This window comes from Petromyzon marinus, chromosome 67 (assembly GCF_048934315.1).
Source record: "Petromyzon marinus isolate PM22_M1 ecotype Great Lakes invasive population chromosome 67, UKy_Petmar_22M1.pri1.0, whole genome shotgun sequence".
Taxonomy (NCBI): domain Eukaryota; kingdom Metazoa; phylum Chordata; class Hyperoartia; order Petromyzontiformes; family Petromyzontidae; genus Petromyzon; species Petromyzon marinus.
In genome coordinates, this window is record NC_133733.1 from 1,263,907 (window position 1) to 1,283,480 (window position 19,574).

The 19,574-nt window shown below is 55.1% G+C and overlaps 1 protein-coding gene across 1 annotated transcript in view; it reads left to right on the plus strand.

Moving 5' to 3' along the window:
* IFT80 (intraflagellar transport 80) overlaps positions 1–19,574 on the plus strand; it is a gene marked incomplete at its 5' end in the record, with an annotated part of 45,541 nt that overhangs the window by 12,864 nt on the left and 13,103 nt on the right. Inside the window, 8 exons of the mRNA XM_076054724.1 lie at positions 4,151–4,260; positions 5,477–5,566; positions 6,350–6,487; positions 7,240–7,422; positions 7,587–7,705; positions 9,873–9,947; positions 12,559–12,740; positions 15,349–15,413. Coding sequence (XP_075910839.1) covers positions 4,151–4,260; positions 5,477–5,566; positions 6,350–6,487; positions 7,240–7,422; positions 7,587–7,705; positions 9,873–9,947; positions 12,559–12,740; positions 15,349–15,413 — 962 coding nt within the window. The remainder of the gene's footprint in view (positions 1–4,150; positions 4,261–5,476; positions 5,567–6,349; positions 6,488–7,239; positions 7,423–7,586; positions 7,706–9,872; positions 9,948–12,558; positions 12,741–15,348; positions 15,414–19,574) is intronic.

The following is a 19,574-nucleotide window of genomic DNA, read 5'->3' on the forward strand; positions in this document are numbered from 1 at the left end:
TTGTGGGCGTGGTGAAGTTCACTTGGAGGGACTTTGTGGGCGTGGTGAAGTTCACTTGGAGGGACTTTGTGGGCGTGGTGAAGTCCACTTGGTGGGGACTTTGTGGGCGTGGTGAAGTCCACGTGGAGGGGACTTTGTGGGTGTGATGAAGTCCTCGTGGAGGGGACTTTGTGGGCGTAGTGAAGTTCACTTGGAGGGACTTTGTGGGCGTGGTGAAGTCCATGTGGTGGGGACTTTGTGGGTGTGGTGAAGTCCACGTGGTGGGGACTTTGTGGGTGTGGTGAAGTTCACGTGGTGGGGACTTTGTGGGCGTGGTGAAGTTCACTTGGAGGGACTTTGTGGGTGTGGTGAAATCCATGTGGAGGGGACTTTGTGGGCGTGGTGAAGTCCATGTGGTGGGGACTTTGTGGGCGTGGTGAAGTCCACGTGGTGGGGACTTTGTGGGCGTGGTGAAGTCCACGTGGAGGGGACTTTGTGGGCGTGGTGAAGTTCACTCGGAGGGACTTTGTGGGCGTGGTGAAGTCCACGTGGTGGGGACTTTGTGGGTGTGGTGAAGTCCACGTGGTGGGGACTTTGTGGGCGTGGTGAAGTTCACTTGGGGGGACTTTGTGGGCGTGAAGTCCACGTGGTGGGGACTTTGTGGGCGTGGTGAAGTCCACGTGGAGGGGACTTTGTGGGCGTGGTGAAGTCCACGTGGAGGGGACTTTGTGGGCGTGGTGAAGTTCACTTGGAGGGACTTTGTGGGCGTGGTGAAGTTCACTTGGAGGGACTTTGTGGGCGTGGTGAAGTCCACGTGGTGGGGACTTTGTGGGTGTGGTGAAGTCCACGTGGTGGGGACTTTGTGGGCGTGGCGAAGTCCACGTGGAGGGGACTTTGTGGGCTTGGTGAAGTTCACTTGGAGGGACTTTGTGGGCGTGGTGAAGTCCACGTGGTGGGGATTTTGTGGGCGTGGTGAAGTCCACGTGGTGGGGACTTTGTGGGCGTGGTGAAGTTCACTTGGGGGGACTTTGTGGGTGTGGTGAAGTCCACGTGGTGGGGACTTTGTGGGCGTGGTGAAGTCCACGTGGTGGGGACTTTGTGGGTGTGGTGAAGTCCACGTGGTGGGGACTTTGTGGGCGTGGCGAAGTTCACTTGGGGGGACTTTGTGGGCGTGAAGTCCACGTGGTGGGGACTTTGTGGGCGTGGTGAAGTCCACGTGGAGGAGACTTTGTGGGCGTGGTGAAGTCCACGTGGAGGGGACTTTGTGGGCGTGGTGAAGTCCACGTGGAGGGGACTTTGTGGGCGTGGTGAAGTTCACTTGGAGGGACTTTGTGGGCGTGGTGAAGTCCACGTGGTGGGGACTTTGTGGGTGTGGTGAAGTCCACGTGGTGGGGACTTTGTGGGCGTGGTGAAGTTCACTTGGGGGGACTTTGTGGGCGTGAAGTCCACGTGGTGGGGACTTTGTGGGCGTGGTGAAGTCCACGTGGAGGGGACTTTGTGGGCGTGGTGAAGTCCACGTGGAGGGGACTTTGTGGGCGTGGTGAAGTTCCCTTGGAGGGACTTTGTGGGCGTGGTGAAGTTCACTTGGAGGGACTTTGTGGGCGTGGTGAAGTTCACGTGGTGGGGACTTTGTGGGCGTGGTGAAGTTCACTTGGAGGGACTTTGTGGGTGTGGTGAAGTCCACGTGGAGGGGACTTTGTGGGCTTGGTGAAGTTCACTTGGAGGGACTTTGTGGGCGTGGTGAAGTCCACGTGGTGGGGATTTTGTGGGCGTGGTGAAGTCCACGTGGTGGGGACTTTGTGGGCGTGGTGAAGTTCACTTGGGGGGACTTTGTGGGTGTGGTGAAGTCCACGTGGTGGGGACTTTGTGGGCGTGGTGAAGTCCACGTGGTGGGGACTTTGTGGGCGTGGTGAAGTCCACGTGGAGGGGACTTTGTGGGCGTGGTGAAGTTCACTTGGAGGGACTTTGTGGGCGTGGTGAAGTCCACGTGGTGGGGACTTTGTGGGTGTGGTGAAGTCCACGTGGTGGGGACTTTGTGGGCGTGGTGAAGTTCACTTGGGGGGACTTTGTGGGCGTGAAGTCCACGTGGTGGGGACTTTGTGGGCGTGGTGAAGTCCACGTGGAGGGGACTTTGTGGGCGTGGTGAAGTCCACGTGGAGGGGACTTTGTGGGCGTGGTGAAGTTCACTTGGAGGGACTTTGTGGGCGTGGTGAAGTTCACTTGGAGGGACTTTGTGGGCGTGGTGAAGTCCACTTGGTGGGGACTTTGTGGGCGTGGTGAAGTCCACGTGGAGGGGACTTTGTGGGTGTGGTGAAGTCCTCGTGGAGGGGACTTTGTGGGCGTAGTGAAGTTCACTTGGAGGGACTTTGTGGGCGTGGTGAAGTCCATGTGGTGGGGACTTTGTGGGTGTGGTGAAGTCCACGTGGTGGGGACTTTGTGGGTGTGGTGAAGTTCACATGGTTGGGGACTTTGTGGGCGTGGTGAAGTTCACTTGGAGGGACTTTGTGGGTGTGGTGAAATCCATGTGGAGGGGACTTTGTGGGCGTGGTGAAGTCCATGTGGTGGGGACTTTGTGGGTGTGGTGAAGTCCACGTGGTGGGGACTTTGTGGGTGTGGTGAAGTCCACGTGGTGGGGACTTTGTGGGTTTGGTGAAGTCCACGTGGTGGGGACTTTGTGGGCGTGGTGAAGTCCACGTGGGGGGGACTTTGTGAGCGTGGTGAAGTTCACGTGGAGGGGACTTTGTGAGCGTGGTGAAGTTCACTTGGGGGGACTTTGTGGGTGTGGTGAAGTTCACGTGGAGGGGACTTTGTGGGCGTGGTGAAGTTCACTTGGGGGGACTTTGTGGGTGTGGTGAAGTTCACGTGGAGGGGACTTTGTGGGCGTGGTGAAGTCCACGTGGAGGGGACTTTGTGGGTGTGGTGAAGTTCACGTGGGGGGGACTTTGTGGGTGTGGTGAAGTCCACGTGGTGGGGACTTTGTGGGCGTGGTGAAGTCCACGTGGGGGGACTTTGTGGGCGTGGTGAAGTTCACGTGGTGGGGACTTTGTGGGTGTGGTGAAGTCCACGTGGTGGGGACTTTGTGGGCGTGGTGAAGTTCTTGTGGTGGGGACTTTGTGGGCGTGGTGAAGTTCAATTGGAGGGACTTTGTGGGCGTGGTGAAGTCCACGTGGAGGGGACTTTGTGGGCGTGGTGAAGTTCATGTGGTGGGGACTTTGTGGGCGTGGTGAAGTTCACTTGGGGGGACTTTGTGGGCGTGGTGAAGTCCACGTGGTGGGGACTTTGTGGGCGTGGTGAAGTCCACTTGGAGGGACTTTGTGGGTGTGGTGAAGTCCACGTGGAGGGGACTTTGTGGGCATGGTGAAGTCCACATGGAGGGGACTTTGTGGGCGTGGTGAAGTTCACTTGGAGGGACTTTGTGGGCGTGGTGAAGTTCACGTGGTGGGGACTTTGTGGGCGTGGTGAAGTTCACTTGGAGGGACTTTGTGGGTGTGGTGAAGTCCACGTGGAGGGGACTTTGTGGGCGTGGTGAAGTTCACTTGGAGGGACTTTGTGGGCGTGGTGAAGTCCACGTGGTGGGGACTTTGTGGGCGTGGTGAAGTTCACGTGGTGGGGACTTTGTGGGCGTGGTGAAGTCCACGTGGTGGGGACTTTGTGGGCGTGGTGAAGTTCACTTGGGGGGACTTTGTGGGTGTGGTGAAGTCCACGTGGAGGGGACTTTGTGGGCATGGTGAAGTCCACATGGAGGGGACTTTGTGGGCGTGGTGAAGTTCACTTGGAGGGACTTTGTGGGCGTGGTGAAGTTCACGTGGTGGGGACTTTGTGGGCGTGGTGAAGTTCACTTGGAGGGACTTTGTGGGTGTGGTGAAGTCCACGTGGAGGGGACTTTGTGGGCGTGGTGAAGTTCACTTGGAGGGACTTTGTGGGCGTGGTGAAGTCCACGTGGTGGGGACTTTGTGGGCGTGGTGAAGTTCACGTGGTGGGGACTTTGTGGGCGTGGTGAAGTCCACGTGGTGGGGACTTTGTGGGCGTGGTGAAGTTCACTTGGGGGGACTTTGTGGGCGTGGTGAAGTCCACGTGGTGGAGACTTTGTGGGCGTGGTGAAGTCCACGTGGAGGGGACTTTGTGGGCGTGGTGAAGTTCACTTGGGGGGCCTTTGTGGGTGCGTCGGCAGGGAGCCCCGTGTACTCAGCGTGCTGGTCCCCGGACTCGGACCGAGTGCTGCACACGGCCGGGCGTCACCTCGTGGTGAAACCCCTGCAGCCCGGAGCCAGGGCTCTGCAGGTGAGTGAGTGTGTGGGGGGAGAGTGTGTGGGGAGAGTGTGGGGGGAGAGTGTGGGGGGTGGAGTGTGGGGGAGAGTGTGTGGGGGGAGAATGTGGGAGGAGAGTGTGGAGGGAGAGTGTGGGGGGAGAGTGTGGGGGAGAGATTGTGGGAGAGAGAGTGTCAGTGTGTGAGTGAATGCAAGTAACTGTGAGTGTGTTAGTGAATGTGTCTCTGTGTGACCTTGTGTGTGTGTGTGAGTGAGTCAGTCAGTGAGTATGTGTGTGAGAGTGTGGGAGAGTATGAGATTGTGTGGGAGAGAGTGTGACAGTGTTTGTGAGTGACTGTGAGTATGTGAGAGTGAGTGTGCGAGTGAGTCAGTGTGAATGAGTGTGTCTCTGTGTGACTTATGTGAGTGTGTGTGTGTATAATGGAACATCTTCGCCGGTTAGAAACATTTAGGCTGGCCTGCCTACGATCCATCCTGGGTTTAACCAGACTCGATTGTGTGAGGAGCTCACAAATCCTTGAAAGATCTGGGCAAGGTCCCATCGGTGAGCTCCTCCGGCGGGCAAGGCTGCGATAGCTGGGTCATGTAGCCCGCATGCCCAGCCACCGCATGCCGAAACAGCTTTTGCTCGGCCGGATTGAGGGGGCTAAGCGGGCGCGGCACGGGCTAGAGAAGAGATGGAGTGATGTGCTACAGGAGGACGTGGAGCTGAGTGGACTTGCCGATGACCGGTACCAGCGGTGTCAAGATCGGCCTCTGTGGAGGAGGCTCGTGAAGGATGCTACTGGGCAGTTGGAGGCAGTCGCCCTCCAACAACAACGGAGGGCGGAGGAGCGACGCTCAGAACAATGAGCGGAGCGCCGGGTGGCTAAAGCACAGCAGGTTGGCACAGTAGGGGGCACAGGTGGTGCATCAGCCAGTCATCTCAGTCAGTCGACCCGTGGCACCTGGGTCTGCCCCGTGACCTCCTGCCAGCGGGCGTTCGACACTTCACGTGGCCTCAGGGTGCACATAGCCTGGCACAAGCGTTGTGGTGACATCACCGCCACTAAGTGGCGAATGGCGGTTGTTGTTGTGTATGTCACAGTGAGTGATTGTGAGTGAGTGTCATAGTGAGTGAGTGAGTGTCACAGTGAGTGAGTGAGAGTGTGTAACCCTTCATAGCTGCTGCCACTTGCCCTGACAGTCTGTCGAGGCTACACGGGGCACCTCTGTCTGTGTGCGTACAGTGGAAGGCCCACGAGGGGCTGGTTCTCAAGGTGGACTGGAACGCGGTGAACGGCCTCGTGGTGTCTGGCGGGGAGGACTGCCGCTACAAGGTGCCTCCCTGTGACCCCATGACCCGCCTGACCCCCGTGTCCCCATCACCACGTGTCCCCGTGACCCCGTGTCTCCGTGTCCCCGTGAACCCGTGTCTCTGAGACCCTGTGTCCCCCCGTGACCCCCCCGTGACCCCGTGTCTCCGAGACCCTGTGACCCCCCGTGACCCCGTGACCCTGTATCCCCGTGTCTCCGAGACCCTGTGACCCCCCGTGACCCCGTGACCCCGTGTCTCACTCCTTGTAGGTGTGGGATGGCTACGGCTGCCCCCTCTACTCCTCGCTGCCCCACGAGCACCCTGTGACCCCCCCGTGACCCCCCCCCGTGACCCCGTGACCCCGTGTCTCCCTCCTCGTGTAGGTGTGGGACGGCTACGGCTGCCCCCTCTACTACTCGCTGCCCCACGAGCACCCTGTGACCCCCCCGTGACCCCGTGACCCCCCGCGTGACCCCGTGTCTCCCTCCTTGTAGGTGTGGGACGGCTACGGCTGCCCCCTCTACTCCTCGCTGCCACACGAGCACCCTGTGACCCCCCCGTGACCCCGTGACCCCGTGTCTCCCTCCTCGTGTAGGTGTGGGACAGCTACGGCTGCCCCCTCTACTCCTCGCTGTCCCACGAGCACCCTGTGACCCCCCCGTGACCCCCCCGTGACCCCGTGTCTCCCTCCTCGTGTAGGTGTGGGACAGCTACGGCTGCCCCCTCTACTCCTCGCTGTCCCACGAGCACCCTGTGACCCCCCCGTGACCCGCCCCCGTGACCCCGTGTCTCCCTCCTCGTGTAGGTGTGGGACAGCTACGGCTGCCCCCTCTACTCCTCGCTGTCCCACGAGCACCCTGTGACGGCTGTGGCGTGGGCCCCCGACGGATCACTCTTCCTCGTCGGGGCCTTCGACACCCTGCGCCTGTGTGACAGGGCCGGGGTGAGGAGGGGGAGAGGTGGGGGTGAGGAGGGGGTGAGGAGGGGGTGAGGAGGGGGTGAGGAGGGGGTGAGGAGGGGGTGAGGAGGGAGTGAGGTGGGGGTGAGGTGGGGGTGAGGTGGGGGTGAGCTGGGGGTGAGGTGGGGGTGAGGAGGGGCTGAGGAGGGGTTAGTGGGAGTGTGGGTGTCAGTGCTCTGGTGGATAGCGCTGCGGTCTGTGTGTGGTCGTGAGACTGACGCACACGACACACACACACGACACACACACGACACACACACGACACACAAAACACACACACGACACACACACACACACGACACACACACACACACGACACACACACACACGACACACACACACACACGATACACACACACACACGAAACACACACACACACGAAACACACACACACACGACACACACACGACACACACACACACACGACACACACACACACACGACACACACACACACACGACACACGCACACACGACACACACACACACGACACACACACACACACGATACACACACACACACGAAACACACACACACACGACACACACACGACACACACTACACACACACGACACACACACTACACACACACGACACACACACACACACACACACGACACACACACACACACGACACACACACACGCGACACACGACATACACACGACACACACGACACACACACACACGACACACACACACACACGACACACGTGTTGCCCCCCCCCCCCCGCAGTGGTCACACTGCCTGGAGAAGCTGCCTGGCGTGGGCAGCCCGCTGGGGCTGGCGTGGTCGCACGACGGCACGCAGGTCGGGGCCGCGTGCGGCTCCGGCCGCGTCGTCTTCGCTCACCTGCTGGAGCGCCGCTGGGAGTGGGCCCACCTGGAGGTGACGCTCACCAAGAGGCGCACCATGCAGGTGAGCGGTGGGGCAGGTGAGCGGTTGGGGGGAGGGGGCGGGTGGGCAGGTGAGCGGTGGAGCAGGTGAGCGGCGGGGCAGGTGAGCGGTGGGGCAGGTGAGCGGTGGGGCAGGCGAGCAGCGAGGCGCTGTTGAAGGCTCTGCGGGCCGCCTTTGTCCCGTAGGTTCGCAACGTCCTGGACGACGCTGTGGACACGTTGGAGTTTCGCGACCGCGTCATCAGGGCCTCGCTGGGCCACGGTCACCTCGTCGTGGCCACCTGCGCCCAGTGCTACGTCTACAGGTGGTGTCTCCCACTGTGTGTGTGTGAACACGTGGGTGTGTGTGTGTGTGAACACGTGTGTGTGTGTGTGAACACGTGGGTGTGTGTGTGTGTGAACACGTGGGTGTGTGTGTGTGTGAACACGTGTGTGTGTATGTGAACACGTGGGTGTGTGTGTGTGTGAACACGTGGGTGTGTGTGTGTGAACTTGTGTTTGTGAATAAATGCGTGTGTGTGAAAGTATGGACGTGTGAACGCGTGTGTGTGTGTGAACGCGTGTGTGTGTGAACGCGTGTGTGTGTGTACGCGTGTGTGTGTGTGTGAACGCGTGTGTGTGTGTACGCGTGTGTGTGCGAACGCGTGTGTGTGTGAACGCGTGTGTGTGTGTGAACGCGTGTGTATGTGCGAACACTTGTGTGTGTGTGCGAACGCGTGTGTGTGTGTGCGAACGCGTGTGTGTGTGTGTGCGAATGCGTGTGTGTGTGAACACGTGTGTGTGTGCGAACGCGTGTGTGTGTGAACGCGTGTGTGTGTACGCGTGTGTGTGTGCGAACGCGCGTGTGTGTGCGAACGCGCGTGTGTGTGTGCGAACGCGTGTGTGTGTGTGTGCGAATGCGTGTGTGTGTGAACGCGTGTGTGTGTGTGCGAACGCGTGTGTGTGTGAATGCGTGTGTGTGTACGCGTGTGTGTGTGCGAACGCGCGTGTGTGTGCGAACGCGCGTGTGTGTGTACGTGTGTGTGTGCGCGTCTGTGTGTGCGCGTGTGTGTGTACGCGTGTGTGTGTATGCGTGTGTGCGTCTACGTGTGTGTGTGTACGCGTGTGTATGTACGCGTGTGTGTCTGCGTGTGTGTGTGAACGCGTGTGTGTGTGCGAACGTGTGTGTGTGTGTGCGAACGCGTGTGTATGTGCAAACACTTGTGTGTGTGTGCGAACGCGTGTGTGTGTGCGAACGCGTGTGTCTGCGAACGCGCGTGTGTCTGTGTACGCGTGTGTGTGCGAACGCGCGTGCGTGTGTGTACGCGTGTGTGTGTGTGTGTGTGTGAACGCGTGTGTGTGTGAACGCGTGTGTGTGTGCGCGAACGCGTGTGTGTGTGTGAACGCGTGTGTGTGTGTGAACGCGTGTGTGTGTGCGAACGCGTGTATGTGTGTACACGTGTGTGTGTGTGAACGCGTGTGTGTGTGTGTGTGTGTGAACGCGTGTGTGTGTGTGTGAACGCGTGTGTGTGTGCGAACGCGCGTGTGGGTGCGCGTCTGTGTGTGCGCCTGTATGTGTACGCGTGTGTGTGTACGCGTGTGTGTGTGTACGCGTGTGTGTGTACGCGTGTGTGTGTACGCGTGTGTGTGTATGCGTGTGTGTGTCTGCGTGTGTGTGTATACGTGTGTGTGTGTACGCGTGTGTGTGTATATGTGTGTGTGTGTGAACGCGTGTGTGTGTACGCGTGTGTGTGTACGCGTGTGTGTGTACGCGTGTGTGTGAACGCGTGTGTGTGTGCGAACGCGCGTGTGTGCGAACGCGCGTGTGTGTGTACGTGTGTGTGTGCGCGTCTGTGTGTGCGCGTGTGTGTGTACGCGTGTGTGTGTACGCGTGTGTGCGTCTACGTGTGTGTGCGTACGCGTGTGTGTACGCGTGTGTGTGTACGCGTGTGTGTGTACCCGTGTGTGTCTGCGTGTGTGTGTATACGTGTGTGTGTACGCGTGTGTGTGTATACGTGTGTGTGTGAACGCATGTGTGTGTGTACGCGTGTATGTGTACGCGTGTGTGTGTACGCGTGTGTGTACGCGTGTGTGTGTACGCGTGTGTGTGTGTGAGTATGCATGTGTGTACGTGTGTCTGAGTATACGTGTGTGTGTGAACGCGTGTGTGTGTATGTGTGTACGTGTGTGTGTGTACGCGTGTGTCTGTGTGAACGCGTGTGTGTGTGTACGCGTGTGTGTGTATACGTGTGTGTGTGTGAACGCGTGTGTGTGAACGCGCATGTGTGTGTACGGGTGTGTGTGTCTGCGTGTGTGTGTGTATATACGTGTGTGTGTGTGTACGTGTGTGTGTTTACGCGTGTGTATGTGTACACATGTGTGTGTGTGTGAACGCGTGTGTGTGAACACGCGTGTGTGTACGCGTGTGTGTGTATACGTGTGTGTGTGTGAACGTGTGTGTGTACGTGTGTGTGTACGTGTGTGTTGTTTCAGCATTAAAAACTGGAACACGCCGATCATCTTTGACCTGAAGGAGGGCAGCGTGAGCCTCATCGTGCAGGCGCAGAAGTGAGTTTTCTCAAGCGAGCACACACACGCATACACACACATACACACGCATACACACGCATACACACACACATACACACACATACACACACATACACACACACATACACACATACACACACATATATACACATACACACATACATACACACACACATACACACACATACATACACACACACATACACATACACCCGCATACACACACATACACATACATACACACATACACACACACATACATACACACACATACACATTCACCCGCATACACACACACATACACACGCATACATACACACGCATACACACGCATACACACATACACACATACATACACACATACACACACATACACACACACATACACACACATACACACACATACACACACATACACACACTGCACCAGGTACCTATTTAAGGCTGGGTCGACCTTGGGGAGGCCCATGACCAGTTCAGATAATTGTCACTGGTGTTGGCCATGAGCAGGAATATAACCGCTACACTGCCGCAATAGTGGTTGTGTTCTGTATAGGGTTTGTGATAGTGGTTGTGTTCTGTATAGGGATAGCAATAGGGGTTGTATTCTGTATAGGGATAGTGATAGGGTTGTGTTCTGTATGGGGATAGTGGTTGTGTTCTGTATAGGGATAGTAATAGGGGTTGTGTTCTGTATAGGTATAGTGATAGGGGTTGGTGTTCTGTATAGGGATAGTATTAGGGGTTGTGTTCTGTATAGGGATAGTGATAGGGGCTGTGTTCTGTATAGGGATAGTGATAGGGGTTGGTGTTCTGTATAGGGATAGTAATAGTGGTTGTGTTCTGTATAGGGATAGTAATAGTGGTTGTGTTCTGTATAGGGATAGTAATAGTGGTTGTGTTCTGTATAGGGATAGTAATAGGGGCTGTGTTCTGTATAGGGATAGTGATAGTGGTTGTGTTCTGTATAGGGATAGTATTAGGGGTTGTGTTCTGTATAGGGATAGTATTAGTGGTTGTGTTCTGTATAGGGATAGTGATAGGGGCTGTGTTCTGTATAGGGATAGTATTAGGGGTTGTGTTCTGTATAGGGATAGTAATAGTGGTTGGTGTTCTGTATAGGGATAGTGATAGGGGCTGTGTTCTGTATAGGGATAGTAATAGTGGTTGTGTTCTGTTTAGGGATAGTGATAGTAGTTGTGTTCTGTATAGGGATAGTGATAGGGGTTGGTGTTCTGTATAGAGATAGTGATAGGGGTTGGTGTTCCGTATAGGGATAGTGATAGTGGTTGTGTTCTGTATAGGGATAGTAATAGTGGTTGTGTTCTGTATAGGGATAGTGATAGGGGCTGTGTTCTGTATAGGGATAGTATTAGGGGTTGTGTTCTGTATAGGGATAGTAATAGTGGTTGGTGTTCTGTATAGGGATAGTGATAGGGGCTGTGTTCTGTATAGGGATAGTAATAGTGGTTGTGTTCTGTATAGGGATAGTGATAGTAGTTGTGTTCTGTATAGGGATAGTGATAGGGGTTGGTGTTCTGTATAGAGATAGTGATAGGGGTTGGTGTTCCGTATAGGGATAGTGATAGTGGTTGTGTTCCGTATAGGGATAGTGATAGTGGTTGTGTTCTGTATAGGGATAGTGATAGTGGTTGTGTTCTGTATAGGGATAGTGATAGGGATAGTATTAGGGGTTGTGTTCTGTATAGGGATAGTGATAGGGGCTGTGTTCTGTATAGGGATAGTGATAGGGGTTGGTGTTCTGTATAGGGATAGTATTAGGGGTTGTGTTCTGTATAGGGATAGTGATAGGGGCTGTGTTCTGTATAGGGATAGTAATAGTGGTTGTCTTCTGTATAGGGATAGTGATAGTGGTTGTGTTCTGTCTAGGGATAGTAATAGGGGCTGTGTTCTGTATAGGGATAGTGATAGTGGTTGTGTTCTGTATAGGGATAGTAATAGTGGTTGTGTTCTGTATAGGGATAGTGATAGGGGTTTTGTTCTGTATAGGGATAGTAATAGTGGTTGGTGTTCTGTATAGGGATAGTAATAGTGGTTGGTGTTCTGTATAGGGATAGTAATAGTGGTTGTGTTCTGTATAGGGATAGTAATAGTGGTTGGTGTTCTGTATAGGGATAGTGATAGGGGCTGTGTTCTGTATAGGGATAGTAATAGTGGTTGTGTTCTGTATAGGGATAGTGATAGTGGTTGTGTTCTGTATAGGGATAGTATTAGGGGTTGTGTTCTGTATAGGGATAGTATTAGTGGTTGTGTTCTGTATAGGGATAGTGATAGGGGTTGGTGTTCTGTATAGAGATAGTGATAGGGGTTGGTGTTCCATATAGGGATAGTGATAGTGGTTGTGTTCCATATAGGGATAGTGATAGTGGTTGTGTTCTGTATAGGGATAGTGATAGGGGTTGGTGTTCTGTATAGGGATAGTGATAGTGGTTGTGTTCTGTATAGGGATAGTAATAGGGCTTGTGTTCTGTATAGGGATAGTAATAGTGGTTGTGTTCTGTAATTTTAAAACAATGAGGCAGGCAGGGAGAGATGGAGGGAGGGATGGATGAGCTGACGTGGCATGCCGTGGTGACCGCCGTGTGTGTGTCTCGGCTACTACCCCTAGGCACTTTGTGCTGGTGCAGGCCGGCGGTGGCGGTGGCGGTGCGGTGCTGCTGGTCTCGTCGTACGAGGGGCGTGCCGTGGCCGTGGTGCGGGGCGCCGGCCTGCGCGCCGAGCTGCTGGAGGAGCGCACGCTGGCACTGAGCGACGACACCATCGCCGTGCGAGATCCCGGTGACACCAGAGGTGTGCACACACACACATACATACACACATACACACACACATACATACACACATACACACATACACACACACATACACACATACACACACACATACACACACATACACACATACACACATACAACAACAACAACAACAACCGCCATTCGCCACTAAGTGGCGGTGACGTCACCACGACGCTTGTGCCAGGCTATGTGCACCCTGAGGCCACGTGAAGTGTCGAACGCCCGCTGGCAGGAGGTCACGGGGCAGACCCAGGTGCCACGGGTCGACTGACTGAAATGACTGGCTGATGCACCACCTGTGCCCCCTACTGTGCCAACCTGCTGTGCTTTAGCCACCCGGCGCTCCGCTCGTTGTTCTGAGCGTCGCTCCTCCGCCCTCCGTTGTTGTTGGAGGGCGACTGCCTCCAACTGCCCAGTAGCATCCTTCACGAGCCTCCTCCACAGAGGCCGATCTTGACACCGCTGGTACCAGTCATCGGCAAGTCCACTCAGCTCCACGTCCTCCTGTACCACATCACTCCATCTCTTCTCTAGCCCGTGCCGCGCCCGCTTAGCCCCCTCAATCCGGCCAAACAAAAGCTGTTTCGGCATGCGGTGGCTGGGCATGCGGGCTACATGACCCAGCCATCGCAGCCTTGCCTGCCGGAGGAGCTCACCGATGGGACCCTGCCCAGATCTTTCAAGGATTTGTGAGCTCCTCACACAATCCAGTCTGGTTAAACCCAGGATGGATCGTAGGCAGGCCAGCCTAAATGTTTCCAACCGGCGAAGATGCTCCATTAAGGGGGTCCACGTTTCGCAAGCGTAGAGAAGGGAGGGAATGACCGTGGCCGAGAAGACCTGAAGCTTAGTGCGGAGCGACAGACCAGGTAGCTTCCACACAGCGTTATGCAACCGATGAAAAGATATTGCCGCTCAACTGATTCGGAGTGAGACCTCTGCTGTTAACCTGGAGCCGGTCATAAGCACACTGCCCAGGTATGGGAAACTCTCCACTCTCTCCACAACTGCCCCATCACCAATTGGGAGTTTTGGGGGTGGAGTGTCCGATGGTACAAAATACCCAGGCAGGTGCTTAGTTTTGGTGGGGCTGATGGTAAGGCCCCATCTCTTAGTGTCAAAATTCAGGTTTAGCAGCAGCACCTCCAACTCCTTCCCTGAGTGAGCAGCAATCACCAGATCACCGGCATACAGAACATGGTTGACCAATCGGGAGCCATCCCTTGACCGCACCCGTGCATCGATCAGCCTCCCATTATATCTGTACCACATGGGGATTCTCCCGGTACAGCTATTGAATGCTTCACGAACTACGTGGTTGAAATAGATGTTAAATAATATGGGAGCCAGAGGACATCCCTGTCGCACCCCAAGGTGTACAGGGAATGGCTCTGACTCCCGGCCACGTAGTTTTACCCGGGCCCGCTCACCATCATGAAGGTCCTTAATGATCGTGAGCAGAGTGTCAGGTACTCCAAAAGCACGAAGAACAACCCAGAGCCCAGGCCTACTGATGGTATCATAGGCCTTGACCAGGTCAAAAAAGCAGAGATGTAGGTCTTGTTGGATTCCCTACACGGACAAAGAATGTGGCATCCACATTGGGGTTCCGCAAGCCTCTCCCGAGCGTGCCTGGCAAGGCGGTGTTGAATAATCCGTGCCAGGACCTTGCCCGGCACACTGAGCAGAGAGATGCCCCTGTAGTTGTTACAATTTGTGCGCTCCCGGACACCACCTACACCAGCGATGGCGTTATCTGAACCGGTCCTGGGCCTATCCTAGGTCGACTCGGCCTCAAATGCGTACCTGGTACAGTGTGGTGTGTCGTAAACATCATCACTGGGGGAGACAAAGGCGTTCGGGCATGGTGCTGGCCACCCACCCCCTCGCGTGCCACAGTGCCGGTAGCCTTCATAGGTGATGTCATTCCTTGACTGCACTTGCCTCTACAGTCTGTTAAGGCTACACGGGGGATCTTTGTTTTTCGTGTGAAAGTGAGTGTGTGCGCGTGTGGGTGCACGCGTGTGTGGGAGAATGGGAGTGAGTGCGTGTGAATGAGTGTGTGTCACAGTGAGTGGGGAGCGGTGGTGTAGCGGTTAGCGCGCTGCGCTACGAACCCGGCGACCCGGGTTCGATTCCCGCTCACGGCCAACATCAGTGGCGATTATCTGAACCGGTCCCGGGCCTCCCCTAGGTCGACTCAGCCTCAAATGAGTACCTGGTGCGGTGTGTAAACATTGCCACTGGGGAGACAAAGGCGGCCGGGCGTGGTGCTGGCCACCCACCCCCTCGTGTACCTTTCCGGCCTTCATAGGTGCTCGCTAACAGCACTTGCCCCTACAGTCTGTTAAGGCTATACGGGGAATCTTTTTCTTTGTGTGCATGCCTCAGTGTGTGTGCATGCCCCAGTGTGTGTGTGTGTGTTAGCGCACTGCGCTACCAACCGGCTAGTTTGCGACCTGAGTTCAATTCCCGCTCACGACCAACTCCAGTGACCATTATCGTGTACAGTGCTGGCCTTCATAGGTGCTGGCTAACAGCACTTGCACGCAGCAGTCTGTTAGAGGCTACATTGGGGTGCTTTGTCTTTTTGTCTTGAGCAGTGGTGCTGCTCTTTGAGGCTCTGAGCGGGAAGCCGGTGGGAGACGGGACGCCACTCACGCACAAGGTGAGGAGGGTTCACTAACACTAACTAGACGGTGCCTCTCTGTCTAGACGGTGTCCCTCTGTCTAGACAGTGCCCCTCTGTCTAGACGGTACCTCTCTGTCTAGACGGTACCTCTCTGTCTAGACAGTACCTCTCTGTCTAGATGGTACCTCTCTGTCTAGACAGTGCCCCTCTGTCTAGACGTTACCGCTCTGTCTAGACGGTACCTCTCTGTCTAGACAGTGCCTCTCTGTCTAGACAGTACCTCTCTGTCTAGACGGTACCCCTCTGTCTAGACAGTACCTCTCTGACTAGACGGTTTCTCTCTGTCTAGACAGTACCTCTCTGTCTAGACGGTACCCCTCTGTCTAGATGGTACCTCTCTGTCTAGACGGTGTCTCTCTGTCTAGACGGTACCTCTCTGTCTAGACAGTGCCTCTCTGTCTAGATGGTACCTCTCTGTCTAGACGGTACCTCTCTGTCTATACGGTACCTCTCTGCCTAGACAGTACCTCTCTGTCTAGATGGTGTCTCTCTGTCTAGATGGTACCTCTCTGTCTAGACAGTGCCTCTCTGTCTAGACAGTACCTCTCTGTCTAAACGGTACCCCTCTGTCTAGACGGTACCTCTCTGTCTAGACGGTGTCTCTCTGTCTAGACGGTGCCTCTCTGTCTAGACAGTGCCTCTCTGTCTAGACAGTACCTCTCTGTCTAGACGGTGCCTCTCTGTCTAGACGGTACCTCTCTGTCTAGACAGTGTCTCTCTATCTAGACAGTGCCTCTCTGTCTAGACGGTGCCCCTCTGTCTAGACAGTACCTCTCTGTCTAGACGGTGCTTCTCTGTCTAGACGGTGTCTCTCTGTCTAGACGGTACCTCTCTGTCTAGACGGTGCCTCTCTGTCTAGACGGTACCTCTCTGTCTAGACGGTGCCTCTCTGTCTAGACGGTACCTCTCTGTCTAGATGGTGCCTCTCTGTCTAGACGGTGTCTCTCTGTCTAGACGGTGTCTCTCTGTCTAGACGGTGTCTCTCTGTCTAGACAGTGCCTCTCTGTCTAGACAGTACCTCTCTGTCTAGACGGTACCTCTCTGTCTAGACAGTGCCTCTCTGTCTAGATGGTACCTCTCTGTCTAGACGGTGCCTCTCTGTCTAGACAGTACCTCTCTGTCTAGACGGTGCCTCTCTGTCTAGACAGTGCCTCTCTGTCTAGACGGTGTCCCTCTGTTTAGACGGTGTCTCTCTGTCTGGACGGTGTCTCTCTGTCTAGACGATACCTCTCTGTCTAGACGGTACCTCTCTGTCTAGACGGTGCCTCTCTGTCTAGACGGTGTCTCTGTGTCTAGACCTTGTCTCTCTGTCTAGACGGTACCTCTCTGTCTAGATGGTGTCTCTCTGTCTAGACGGTACCTCTCTGTCTAGACGGTGTCTCTCTGTCTAGACGGTACCTATCTGTCTAGACGGTACCTCTCTGTCTAGACGGTGTCTCTCTGTCTAGACAGTACCTCTCTGTCTAAACGGTACCCCTCTGTCTAGATGGTGTCTCTCTGTCTAGATGGTACCTCTCTGTCTAGACAGTGCCTCTCTGTCTAGACAGTACCTCTCTGTCTAAACGGTACCCCTCTGTCTAGACGGTACCTCTCTGTCTAGACGGTGTCTCTCTGTCTAGACGGTGCCTCTCTGTCTAGACAGTGCCTCTCTGTCTAGACAGTACCTCTCTGTCTAGACGGTGCCTCTCTGTCTAGACGGTACCTCTCTGTCTAGACAGTGTCTCTCTATCTAGACAGTGCCTCTCTGTCTAGACGGTGCCCCTCTGTCTAGACAGTACCTCTCTGTCTAGACGGTGCTTCTCTGTCTAGACGGTGTCTCTCTGTCTAGACGGTACCTCTCTGTCTAGACGGTGCCTCTCTGTCTAGACGGTACCTCTCTGTCTAGACGGTGCCTCTCTGTCTAGACGGTACCTCTCTGTCTAGATGGTGCCTCTCTGTCTAGACGGTGTCTCTCTGTCTAGACGGTGTCTCTCTGTCTAGACGGTGTCTCTCTGTCTAGACAGTGCCTCTCTGTCTAGACAGTACCTCTCTGTCTAGACGGTACCTCTCTGTCTAGACAGTGCCTCTCTGTCTAGATGGTACCTCTCTGTCTAGATGGTGCCTCTCTGTCTAGATGGTACCTCTCTGTCTAGATGGTGCCTCTCTGTCTAGACAGTACCTCTCTGTCTAGACGGTGCCTCTCTGTCTAGACAGTGCCTCTCTGTCTAGACGGTGTCCCTCTGTTTAGACGGTGTCTCTCTGTCTGGACGGTGTCTCTCTGTCTAGACGATACCTCTCTGTCTAGACGGTACCTCTCTGTCTAGACGGTGCCTCTCTGTCTAGACGGTACCTCTCTGTCTAGATGGTGCCTCTCTGTCTAGACGGTGTCTCTCTGTCTAGACGGTGTCTCTCTGTCTAGACGGTGTCTCTCTGTCTAGACAGTGCCTCTCTGTCTAGACAGTACCTCTCTGTCTAGACGGTACCTCTCTGTCTAGACAGTGCCTCTCTGTCTAGATGTTACCTCTCTGTCTAGATGGTGCCTCTCTGTCTAGACAGTACCTCTCTGTCTAGACGGTGCCTCTCTGTCTAGACAGTGCCTCTCTGTCTAGACGGTGTCCCTCTGTTTAGACGGTGTCTCTCTGTCTGGACGGTGTCTCTCTGTCTAGACGATACCTCTCTGTCTAGACGGTACCTCTCTGTCTAGACGGTGCCTCTCTGTCTAGACGGTGTCTCTGTGTCTAGACCTTGTCTCTCTGTCTAGACGGTACCTCTCTGTCTAGATGGTGTCTCTCTGTCTAGACGGTACCTCTCTGTCTAGACGGTGTCTCTCTGTCTAGACGGTACCTATCTGTCTAGACGGTACCTCTCTGTCTAGACGGTGTCTCTCTGTCTAGACAGTACCTCTCTGTCTAGACGGTGTCTCTCTGTCTAGACGGTGTCTCTCTGTCTAGACGGTACCACTCTGTCTAGACGGTGTCCCTCTGTCTGGATGGTACCTCTCTGACTAGACGGTGTCTCTCTGTCTAGACGGTACCTCTCTGTCTAGACGGTGTCCCTCTGTCTAGACGGTGTCTCTCTGTCTAGACGGTGTCTCTCTGTCTAGACAGTGTCTCTCTGTCTAGACAGTGCCTCTCTGTCTAGACAGTACCTCTCTGTCTAGACGGTACCTCTCTGTCTAGACAGTGCCTCTCTGTCTAGATGGTACCTCTCTGTCTAGACGGTGCCTCTCTGTCTAGACAGTACCTCTCTGTCTAGACGGTGCCTCTCTGTCTAGACAGTGCCTCTCTGTCTAGACGGTGTCCCTCTGTTTAGACGGTGTCTCTCTGTCTGGACGGTGTCTCTCTGTCTAGACGATACCTCTCTGTCTAGACGGTACCTCTCTGTCTAGACGGTGCCTCTCTGTCTAGACGGTGTCTCTGTGTCTAGACCTTGTCTCTCTGTCTAGACGGTACCTCTCTGTCTAGATGGTGTCTCTCTGTCTAGACGGTACCTCTCTGTCTAGACGGTGTCTCTCTGTCTAGACGGTACCTATCTGTCTAGACGGTACCTCTCTGTCTAGACGGTGTCTCTCTGTCTAGACAGTACCTCTCTGTCTAGACGGTGTCTCTCTGTCTAGACGGTGTCTCTCTGTCTAGACGGTACCACTCTGTCTAGACGGTGTCCCTCTGTCTGGACGGTACCTCTCTGACTAGACGGTGTCTCTCTGTCTAGACGGTACCTCTCTGTCTAGACGGTGTCCCTCTGTCTAGACGGTGTCTCTCTGTCTAGACGGTGTCTCTCTGTCTAGACGGTGCCTCTCTGTCTAGACGGTACCTCTCTGTCTAGACTGTGCCCCTCTGTCTAGACAGTACCTCTCTGTCTAGATGGTGCCTCTCTGTCTAGACGGTACCTCTCTGTCTAGACAGTACCCCTCTGTCTAGACGGTGCCTCTCTGTCTAGACGGTACCTCTCTGTCTAGACGGTGTCTCTCTGTCTAAACGGTGTCTCTCTGTCTAGACAGTACCTCTCTGTCTAGACAGTACCTCTCTGTCTAGACGGTACCTCTCTGTCTAGACGGCACCTCTCTGTCTAGACGGTGTCTCTCTGTCTAGACGGTGTCTCTCTGTCTAGACGGTGTCCCTCTGTCTAGATAGTGCCTCTCTGTCTAGACGGTGTCCC